This window comes from Phalaenopsis equestris, unplaced genomic scaffold (genome assembly GCF_001263595.1).
Source record: "Phalaenopsis equestris unplaced genomic scaffold, ASM126359v1 Scaffold000021, whole genome shotgun sequence".
NCBI classification, from domain to species: domain Eukaryota; kingdom Viridiplantae; phylum Streptophyta; class Magnoliopsida; order Asparagales; family Orchidaceae; genus Phalaenopsis; species Phalaenopsis equestris.
The window spans coordinates 480,755-493,070 of record NW_018164463.1 but is presented as its reverse complement, the minus strand read 5'-3'; the positions used below and the strand labels follow the sequence as shown (position 1 = coordinate 493,070).

Genomic DNA, 12,316 nt, shown 5'->3' with positions numbered 1-12,316 from the left:
AAAATTAAAATAAATAAATAAATAAATAAATAAAACATCCACCATATCCTCTCCGTCGCTCCTCATGATTGGCAACCAAAACCCGCCGGCAGGCAACGTAGGGATGGCATCAAATCTTGAGGAACTAAAACAGAACCAATTTAATTTAACTCCACCCAAAAAAAACAAAGCAATTTCCAACCGCTCCAACCATTTATAAAAAGCTTAAAAAATTGCTCACTGTGCTTCCACGCACCATAGATCCTTCTCCTTCATTTCTCTCCTCCCCCAACTCTTCTTCTTCTTCTTCTTCTTCTTCTTCTTCTTATACTGCAAATTAATACAGAGCTTCTGAAAATGAGGGAAACTCCTGGAGCGCTTATTGTGGCTGTTTTTGCATGGCTGGTTTGTTGTGATGGATACTTCATGTTTGTGAGGGCGAATGAACATAACTACAGGGAGGCATTGACGAAGTCTTTGCTGTTCTTGGAGGCTCAGCGTTCAGGGAAGCTTGTGAGGACAAGGATCCCGTGGAGGGGAGACTCTGCCATGGAAGATGGCAAGTTTGCTAATGTGAGTTTGATTAGCCTGGCTAGCTCGTCTCTCTCACACATTTCTAGCTTTTTCAAGGCTTTTATCGAATAGTTTTTTTTGTCAGCACGTTTTTTAAATTTTAGTCCCACTTCGTTAATTAGATGAATTTTGTATTGTTTTTCAAAATTTTATCGTCAATGTTATATGGTAGCTTTTTGAACGTCAAACTCATCATAAAATCATAATGCATGTATTATGATATTATAAAGTGATCGATTTCTCAATTCATAATTATATCATTTAATTCTCCATATTTTAATTTTATATACATGGAAAGATAGATAAATAGTTAATTTGCTAGAATAGACCAGGTCATTCACCTTGTAAGACATTTTTATTTTAATTTTATAATATATATATATATAATTCTTATGTATTTACATATGTGGCACATAAATTTTATTTATTGAATTAGTAAAATTCAAATCTTTCATATTTAAAATATCTCTATTAATTCAACTTTTAAAAAGTGAATACATATTTTCACACATCAGACATAAGTAAGTTGATATAAAATATCTCTATTAATTCAACTTTTAAAAAGTTAATACATATTTTCATACATCATACATAAGTAAGTTGATATATATATATATATATATATCTAGTTAAGGAACCATGTAGAGAATTTTATTGACATCAGGTAAATAAGTATAATGGGTATGAAGGTAGATCCTTCTAGAAAAAATCAAAATACAACTCACACAAAAAACTTAAAACCTAAGGTTCCACCTCCAAAGTATACAACTCACCCAATCAAAAGAAAAAGAAAAATTATACCCAATATCCAAAAGAATCAAACCAGAAATAAGACAACTTAAATCCTTATGTAAGGGATTCCCAAAATGTCTCTATGAATAATTCTCAGCAGAACCTCGCGAGGGGTTAACCTCAACTCAACTTCTGAATTTTTAGCTCTCTTCTTTGCCAACTAGTGAGCAGACTGGTTCCCTTCCCTGCAAAGAAAGTTCCAAACAACGTTACGAGTCATATTCATAATAGCCTTAATAATTTTGTTCACACAGATAACAATATTCTGTCATAATATCCTTAATAATTTTGTTCACACAGATAACAATATTCTAGGTTACTTCCTTCTTCCCATTAAGATACTCCAACAGTTGTATTGGATCAACCTCCATCTGCAAAAAATTCCAATTAGCCTTTCTAACATTCTCTACAGCCATCTACACAACCCACGCTTCTGCCTCTAATGCATTTTCAGGCGAACAAAGAGATGCACAAAAAAAAAACACTTTCTCTTCTGTAATCTCGAAAAAATTCCTCCAGGGCCAGCCAGCCCTCCCCCCAACCTCCATTACCATTTACCTTCACCCAATTTGGTGAAGGTTTGCTCCACATAACCAGTTTAGGTTGCATCGGAGCACTCAGAGCACAAACCCATGAGTTAAAATAAGTTAAGCCATTGAATAATGAGGGCTTATAGGAACATAACTTTACAATATTTTGTAAATATAAAAGAACATTAGTCATTATATGATCCTCTTTGACGATGCTTCCCAAATGTTCGATAGAGTTGTGTGTCATCCATAAAAACCACATAGTAATATGAGGAATGAGCTCCAAAATATGATTTTTCTTTTTGCTAGGATTCTAGGTCTCACAGCAATCTCCAATTCCCCTCACGATGCAGGAACATAAATTTGGAATTTCCCTCTCAGGATCTTCCAGATATTCATTACCACTAGACATTCAAAGTACAAGTGAACAGCGTCTTCCTCATCCTTTTTGCACAAAACACATTGAGAAGGAAATCTTAGCCCTTCTAGTTTTAAAATTTCATCATAAGGTACTAACATAAGGTAATGCCTCTATAAGAAGAAAGACATAGAAGGAAATAGTTCCCTACACTCACCCCAGTTAATTTTGTGATGTTGGTGTAAATTAGAGTAAATTGCCTTAGCAAAGGGCTATTCTTTAGGAAGTTTAAGAAGAAGAGAATCTTTCCTTGTACTGTCTATAGGGGTCTTGGAGATGTAAGATGCATTAAAAGAGCCCACATTTTTCCTAAGCATAGATATATTCCACTGCCCATTGATCCAAAAATCAGCCACCTAAAAATTAGCAGTGGCCTCATTCACCTCTATAGACACTAAAAAGTTGAGGAGTTGCCTGTTGAAAGTTATCCATCACCGGAATTGAAATCCCGTCGCACGCTTTGGAAAAATATTTAATTTAATTTATCTAAATATTTAAGTTTAGAAAAATATGAAATCAAATTAATTTGTCGGTTGCCGGAATCAAAATCTCGTCGCCCGTTTCGGAAAGACTTTTAATTTATCTATATATTTAAGTTTAGAAAAATATGAAATCAAATTAATCTCACATCTTTCATAGTTCAAATGAAAAAACACTATACTTCAAGCTATGTATATATCCCGAAAGATAAACAGAAGACTTGAGGGTGAGACTCGATCAAATAAAGTAAGAAATATATAACATATGTTTGGTCTGTGAAACCATTTTATTATAATGTAAGCCGACAAGTTTCCCAACAAGTTCTCTTGTTTCATATGAAAAATTAAATAGGGGTTATATTAAGTTGGGTTCTTGAAAAGTTTTCTATAAATGCACTCTTATAGTTAATTAAATCTTAGATAGTCAGAGTCACCTAAAAAAACTCTCGATAAAAATCAGGGGATATTATCTTCAAGAATTTCAAAAGATATGACTTTTCAAGGAGATCGGACAAAGAGATGTGAAAAGAGAATAACTCAAATTTGAAACATTTATTTCTAAAATTTAAAGCAAGAAGAACTAGAGGATGTCAGGGATTCTGAGGAGACCCTCAGTGACTTTCCAAGTTATCCTATTATTTTGGCTTCAATTTAGAGGAGAAATATTTAAGTGTTTCATCCTGCCAATTTTATTAATTAGGACTTATAATCGTGTGAAATGATCACACAAATAGTCTGGAGATGTGAGGTTTTAGGTCGTGAAGAACAACAATCTCGGAATCACTAAAACTGGTTAGGGCTTAAATTGCATGGCAGAGTTATACAATGGCCTAAAGATAAGTTGAGAATTTATGTTGCATAAGCAAACAATCTTGAAGTCTTATAGATTATTATTTAATTCTAAGAAATGGTTTAGTTGGTGTAGACATGTTTTGTTGTTGAAGATGGTTGTGTTGCCCACAATGCTAGCTCCAAGCTCCTCGTCATCATGACGAGTTTAAGTTTTAGAATGGTCAAATTGTAAAGATTGAGAGAAGTATCAAGTTTAGAGGTCAAGTTTTCTGGTGTGTCAAGTTCTGATGGTTAGGATCTCACAGTTTTCTCATTCTGGTATCACTATTTTTTTTTTAATTTACTTAGCTTAAACAAGTTGTGAAACTCATTTAAACTGGAGAGATCTCGTTAGCAACCATGTTACCTCCTTTGATGGAATCTCATAAATTCAAAAGAATGTTTTATGTTTAGGATATTTCAAAGGATTCATGGTTACATTTGAAACAAATTGTTTTAGATTTTTGAAAATGTTGATTAGTTTTTGAAAATGGTTGTTTTGGTTTTGCAATAAATGTAGAGTACACACCCAAGCAGTTATAACAGTTTGCAGTGAAAATAAATGACAAAAATTAAATAACACTATAAAAGCGTACCTGTCATCTTCTCGCTGCTCCCACTGAAATATTTGCTTTTGCAACATGTATATATAATTTTGCGGTAAATTAAACAAATAGCAAGGGTATATGAAAGTGTATCTAAAAAACCTCAAACTATGACCCAACGAGTCCTAAATGATGCTAATGGATTATTTTCTAGAACGAAATATAACAAGTTCAATTTGTTCTTCAAAATATCTAAAAGATTCCAGAGTGTTCGGGGAATGACCTTGAGCCACTTTAAAAATCCCTTGAAACATTTTGAGTTCATTTTGAACTTATCATATTGTTCTATTAATCATCCCAAGGTTGAGTTAAAATTTACCCCATTACCCAATGAACATTGGCATTTTAATTATCTCAAGAAAATCAAGGTGGGCACTTGGCATTTCATTTGGTAGTTGTATGAGTAGGTGCCCCAAAGGACAAATTCAAGGTCATTAAGGACATTTAATACCTCAAATTAAAGTAAGACACAAAGTGTTTTAAAATATTTATTAATTATGTTCACTTTTCTTTCTAATACCAATTAAGGCAATTCACATATCAAACCTAATTCATTATTAAACCTCCTTTCAATTTCTATTTTCAAAGTAAATTCAAGATAATTAAATATTAAATGAAATGAGATTTTAATTCTAATTAATATCAAACTTAGTATCTAACCACCAATTGATGGGCTTTAAAATAGGTGAATTAATATCTTCATAGCTTGAACCCATTATTTTTGGATCATCCTTTAGAATTGACTTCCAAGTTATGATGATTAACAAAATCGCACATATATTCTTATTATGAGACAAGTGGCAAGTTAATTTCTATCATTTATCGTTTATATTTCAATCATCCAAAAGAGGTTTATTATGTTCAATATTACCCATTTATCTTTGGTTAATCATAAAGTTTATTTAAGACATTAAAATCCAAAATTAACATTTTGTCCCGGGGGACTCCCACTTCATAACTTATCAAATAAACTCAAGTGACTCACACAATAAGCTCGAAGAAAACTGCAAGAAGACACAGGGAACTCTCGAAAAAAATAACAAGTGAAACAATAAAAAGTTCGAAGTGGACTATAAGCCTTCAGGTTCGGGTAGGCTCAAGTTTAAGTATTCTCAAGGGACTTCGAAAGCTAATATCGGTCATCTGTATGTATAGAGTCTGACATTCAACTAGAAGAGTGTCATACTATACCAACTTAGGAGGGTACTCCTTAGCCCAACACCGGCAATTGACAAGTGGATAATCGAGTTATTATTTAAAATTTATATATTTTGGCATGCAAATAGGTTTCATGCATACAAAAAAAGTAGTATCAATTTTGGTAGTCAAAATACTTTTAAAAACAGTGTATCTGTTCTTATCGTATTTGTTTTTATAATTTAATAGAAATATAATTGTCCACAAGTCGATCGCACCGTCAGGCTAGGACCGCCAACAACCTAAGAAAGCAAGAGTGTCCCGCTTGTCTGGTGTCGGTGAATAATATTGTTATCTTGCAGTTCGTCAAGCCCCTGAGTCAGGTCTCGATGTAGTAGAATGGAATATTATTCAGCTCTACCACCAAATGTCTTTATCATCAATGCCCAACCCCAAAATGAACCGTCAACATATAGTCTTGTTTGATGGTCCATATAAAGTGACGGTCATATATGTGTGCTGATGTTTCGGACATAAGCGCCTAAATCAAACCAAGAAGCAATGAAGAAAATAAGAAAAATGGGGTGAGAGAGAGGAGGGATCAATCCACTTGAAACAACGAAGAGGTGAAAGGTGGATTGGCCCTCAAAACAGCATCTAAAATGATCAACGAAATGTCCCAAAAAGGCGGCCCAATGATCCTCGGATCAGCCCAAAAGGTATCATTTTCTTCATTTTCGCAAATGGATCAACCAAAAAATGTATCATTTCCAAACCGCATTTCAAGCAATTCCCCACATCCAGCGATGTGCATTTTAAAAGGCTCATTTAAAACTCTCCAAAAGATGCTCCAAAAGATTTCCAAACTCACACTAAAACAACACCCAAATCTTCTTTCAAAACAGTGCTCAAACCGGTCCAAAAAAAAAAGCCAAATGAATTCTCAACTCCCCTAAAGCAACTTGAACAATTATGAATTTTCCATAAAATCAACTTGTCAAAATTCTTGCAAATGAAGCGGTCGAATTTCAATTTTATGATTTCCCTTTTTTTTTTCTTTACATTTTCTATCCCCTCCAGCAACTACATGAGCCTAAAATGATCATTACCTTGTTGATCCTTTCCCACAACGAACAAAATATGCAATGCTTAAAGCAAAGCCACCTATCTAATTACTTCTAAAACAAATTATAATCAAACAGAGATCAACACTAGCAAGGTTCTGGAAATAAAAATGGTTGTGTGACGTATGTTTGGAATATCCATAACCAAAGGAAATCAAACCAGCTCATTTTACCATCAAAATAAAGAGAGATTAAAAATTACTATAGAGAATGCAATGGTGGTGTCTCACATTTATCTCTTTGGACAAAACTTATTTCCTTTTGTTCAGCAACAAACTAAGCCAACTTACAGCCTCAAATTGATCAGACAAAAAAAAAAAAAAAAAAGGAGCAATGCACCAAAATTTAGGAAGATTTACATCCATGCCATGCCACTCAATCCTTCTATATTTACTTCTCTAGCACCTAAACTTTACTGTTTTGCCTTCATACTATCCAAATTCTTTCAGGATGCCTGATATAGATAACTCTTTTTTTTTAAATATGTATCATGAGGATTCAGGTGTTAGAAATATAAATATATAATAATTGGGTGGTATGTATGTGAATTTCCTTGAAACAAATTGTTATACAGCTTTTGTATTAGATTTAGAAAAGTTTAAATAAAACCATGCTCAAATAGCTTTTCCCATGTTCTAAACTCCTCTTTTCTCGCTGCAGGGCCGCCCAACAACTCAAAAACCCCAAAATCCGTCAAATATGAACTTCAGGGAAAAAAAAAAAGAAACACCCCCACATTTATGTTCTTTCCTCTCCCATTATTTTGCATATGAACATGTCATCGTTTATGGTTTATGCATTTCTCACCTAGTTGATTATGCCTAACATCCACAGCTTCTCATACAATCACATATGCAAATTGAGTGAGCATCACGCAAACATGATTGTCGCTCTTTAAAATAAAAGAGGAAAATTAGGAGAAAAGGTGATTACATCAACCTCAACAACCAAGCCAGAACAACGACCAACCAACAAGAATATTGAGCAATGAAGCAAGAAGCTAATACCTCAGTAACCAAACGAGCAGTCACGCAAGAATATTGAGCCCCCAAGCAAGGATACCAAGCGAACCAACTAAATTTTGGCAGCACCTGCCCTCCTCTCCAAAATTTCGGCCACACCTAAAACTCCCCCAAATGGGGTTTTTATAGCCTAGAAGGGAGGAAGAAGTCTACCTTAAAAGCTTAGGGATTTAGGATATAATATTTTTTTTATATTATATTATTATTGTTATATAATAATAATAATAATATAATTATCTTTACAGTATTTTTGTCCGGACGCGTCCTCGCAGTAAAATGAACATCCCCCCTTAAGTAAAATCGATGTTTTGGACGTGTCAGAGCAGTATGTTTCGTCATCCGGGGTCGTTTGGGCAACTTCGTCGACGATCGGATAAAAAACACGTCAAATTCAATTTTCATCAAAATTTTGGTTCAAGCTCAATTGATTGATCAAGTTGGTGTAGATGGTTGTCATAAGAGGTTTAGAAAAGATTTGGAGTGATTTTGAATTTATTTGGGAGTTTAATTTGGTGGTAATTGGACATTTGGTCAAATTTGGGGATGTTGGGTTAGGCTTGGGTTTGGGTTAGGCTAGGGTTTGGTTATAGCCCAATTGATGGTTCAGTTTGATCTAGGGGGATGTTATGAAAAGTTCTCAACATTAATTGGGTGTCAATTTTAGGGTTTGGGCTTTCAATTTGATGACATTTGGAGACATGACTAATTGAGGCAAAATTGGGGGTTTTGGATTTAGGTTGAAATTGGGCTCAAAGAATGATTTAATTGGGTTGAGATTTGGTTTGTATTGAGTTTGATCATAATGAATTTGAGTTCAAAATTGAAATTGGGGGAAATCGAGATCAAATTGATGGGCATTTGAGATGAATTGAGGTAATTAGGCCTTTAAGGGCAATTTGGGGCTTTTAGTCAAAATGTGTCATATTGGTCAAATTGAGCTCAATGAAGTTCTTAAAATTGATTTTGAGGACATTTGAAGTGATTTTGAGGGTTTTGGGAAAGTTTGGGTCACTAAGGGCATTTTTGTAATTCTGGTATTTTTTTGTGTATTTTGGTAATTTTGGAAATTTTTTGATATTTTGGGCAATTTGGGTAGTTTGAAATGATTTTTGAACAAATTTGGGTGTTTTGAGTGAAATTAGAAATTTTGGTCAAATTTAGGGTTTGAGAGTGTTTTAGTAAATTGGGTAGATTTGGGGGCAAAAGACTAAATTGTGGATTTTGGTGAACTTGAGGTGTCAACCACTCCATTTGAGCTATGGACCAACGGAATCTCCATTTGGGTCCTCTATGCACTGGTTTTAGCTAGACCCTAGCCTAAGGCTAGTAAGTCTAAGGGATCATCTACATGAGTCTCTCAAAAGATCAAGGGATTAAAGTCAATAAGCCTTGGTTTTAGGGTTGTGAGTGGGGTGAAAGTGTGTGCACTACAAGAACAAAACCCAGAGGGTTGACTCTAAGGCCAAACAATCCTATGGGGACTCCCCTTGAGCTCCCCCATATTGATCCCACCTATTAGGTGTTGGAGGTTAGAACCAATATATGAAACTTTCAAGTTGAGCATGGAAGAGTTTAGAGTTTCTAATGGTGAGGGTTCTTTTTTTAGTTCTCTATAAATAGTCAACAGGAAAGTATTATGGCTAGACCCTAGGCTACTAAAGAGGAGAAAGCTAGACATCAACCAAAAGTGAAGTCAACAGCCTCCCAATCAAGTTCCTGTAATACCCAATTATCCCTCCAAAAGGAAATCCTTCCATCTTCACCATCCCAATAGATGTGCTTCTCGGCCCAAGACCCGTCCCTTATCATAACTTTCCATAATTTTGAGTCGCCAACCCTCCAATAAACAATAAAAGTGTGTTGTTCTTTACAATATTTTTCATGCATAAAACGAGCCCACAGTGACGCCCATTCTTTAAATTTGAACCACGTTTTGATATAGTTTACCTCTGTTGTATGGTGGAGTTCCTTAAAGCCCAGTCCTCCAGCACTAACAAGTTTGCACATTTTTTTCCAACCCACCCATATTTTTATAGATTTTCTTCCAGCCTAAATAAATTTATGAAAATACCTCTCAAGGATCAATTGAGTGGTACCCTTCAAATTTAACAGCTATAAAGCATATATAGGAATATTATTCAACACACTTATAATAAGAGTAATATCGCCCCCTTAATAAAAAAATTTATTTTTCCAGTCCATTGTCCTATTTTTAATTTTTTCCACCACAAAATCCATCTGAGTTTGCTTCCTTCTTCCTCTCAAAAGTTTCAACCCAAGATATTTGATAGGTAATTCAGCAATAGAATAACCTGTATATTCTGTCATCCATTTTTTCATCTCTTTTTTTAACAGGTTTCCCTACTATGATGCTGCATTTACTCTTACTCAAATCCATACCTGACATGCCCTGAAACTTCTCTAGCGAATTATATGTTTGTTTAAAATCAATTTTACCAACAGTAGAGAAAAGAATATCATCATCGACATAGGTCAAATAACTAACCATTATCCTTGCCTTGTGAGAGAATTGCAACTTGGGGTTAAGCTTCTGCATCTTGTTCACCATCAAAGAAATATAATCACAAGCAATTATAAAAATGATAGTTGATAACAGATCGATTTGTTTTATGCCCCTTCTAGCCTAGAAAAACTCATATGTGTTGTCATTAATGAGTATATTATACTTATTGCAATTCAACCATCTTCATTTTATCCCACAAAAAATATTGTTAAAACCTCTGCCTTTCAATACATTGATGATTATGTCCCAACTTATTAATTCATAAGCCTTTTTATATTTAGTTTGAGGATCATGTTACCACCCTTGCACTTCTAATTCTGATCATTAATCAGCCCTTGAGCAAGTAAGATGCAATATTTGATACCTTCACCCTTAGTGAAGGCCGACCGATTAGGAGAAATCAAAAAAGGAAGATGAGGTTGTATTTTGTACACCATTATCCTACTAATCACTTTAGCAAGCACAGATGTTAAGCATATAGGTCTGAATTGATCCCATGTAGATTTTTTCTGATTTTTGGAACCAAGATAATACTAGATGAAGAGAACAATAGTCCAGGGTCATCTACCCTAAAATAACTCTGAATTGCCCCAGTCGCCTCCTTTTTAATAATATCCCAACACAAAATGTAAAAATATAATGTAAATCCATCAGGTTCTGTTGCTTTCTTGCAATCAATATTCTTTAGAGCATAAAGGATATCCTCCTCATTCGGTATTTCACAAAGATTTAACTTACTAGTAAAGCTCTTCCCTTCTTTAAAATTATCCTCCTTAATTGGATTAACTGGGTCTTCCTCAGAGAATAGCTTTCGAAAATACTCCACAACACTCTCGCCCAATTCCTTCTGATCAGTAATCCAATTAACATGACTACCCTAAATTCTCATAATATCATTCAGATTGCTCTTTTGTTTAGTACAAGCATGAAAGAATTTAGAATTCTGGTCACCCTCCTTGAACTACACCTCTCCAGCCTTTTGCTTTAGTAACTCTTCCTCCCACTCGATAACTTGCAACAACTCATAGTGAGCTTTTGTCAGACCCTCCACCAACTCATCCCACTCCATCTATAAGTTCCAAATTCCTCACTTCATCCTCAACATACCTTGCCTTTTTGGTGTACAACACCAAAGGTGTTCCAATTCCAACCTCTCAACGCATTAGCCACTTTTTTTACGAAGTTTTCACAGAATAAACCATGCATTCCTCACCTCATTAACTTTTCAAATTTCTTTAACCACCCTCAAGAAATCCTGGTGCCTTTACCACACATTTAGATATAAAAAATGACATGCATCTAAATTTTCAAAGAAAGCAATAGTTAATAAAATAGGCTAATGAACAGAACCTGAGCTGTTCAAATGTTGAACCCTTGAGATACTAAAATTGGACATCCACCCCTGATTTGCAAAGCAACTGACAAGTTTTTCAAAAACCTTTTCTCTTTTTCAAGTGAATTTAAACCCAACAAAGCCAAGATCAAACAAACCTGCTTCACTCACAGCATCACAAAACCTATTAATAAGACCAGGATTCACCCTTCTACCTCCAACTTTCTCAGAATTATTCATTATCATGTTAAAGTCACTACCGGCCATCCAACTCTCCCTCAACATAGCCCCTATATGAATCAATTTGCTCCAATGATCACATCTAGCAAAAGGAATGGAGCTAGCATATACAAAAGAAGCCCACCCATGTAATAACTCCCTCTCAAAAGACACATGAAGGAACTGAGGTTCATCTATCACCACCTTGATATTGACATCATTTCATCAAAAGAGCCCAATCTCATTTATTAAATTTCTAGCAAAATTGTATCCACGAAACTTCTTTAACACCTTATCACAATTTGAATTTGTCATATGTTCCAGAACTGCAAAACAGCATGCTTATTGAATCCTGCATAAGTATTTTAGTCTATCAAGGAAATAAGGATCTTAAAAATTATATACTGTTATTTGAATTTAATTTCTGCTGATCTTAAAAACTAATTCTAACTCTTCTTCCTTTGATAATATTAAATTGCAGTTAGATCTTACAGGCGGATATTATGATGCGGGGGACAACGTGAAGTTCGGCTTGCCGATGGCGTTCACAGTAACCACTTTAGCTTGGGCAGCCCTCGCCTACAACAATCAGCTCCAAGCTGCTGGTGAGCTTATAAATATTCAAGCTGCCATTCGCTGGGGAACAGATTACTTTCTCAAAACTGCCGCACGTAAAAATACACTCTGGGTTCAGGTTTATCTATTTTTCTTTCTTAATATATATACATATATATATATATATATACATAT

General features: G+C 34.6%; 1 protein-coding gene across 1 annotated transcript in view; it reads left to right on the top strand.

Moving 5' to 3' along the window:
- Window positions 1-254: 254 nt before the first annotated feature.
- LOC110018394 (endoglucanase 8) overlaps window positions 255-12,316 on the top strand; it is a 19,875-nt gene continuing 7,813 nt past the window's right edge. The window contains exons 1-2 of the mRNA XM_020715695.1: window positions 255-552; window positions 12,048-12,260. Of these exons, the coding sequence (XP_020571354.1) occupies window positions 337-552; window positions 12,048-12,260 (429 nt within the window). The 5' untranslated portion in view covers window positions 255-336. The remainder of the gene's footprint in view (window positions 553-12,047; window positions 12,261-12,316) is intronic.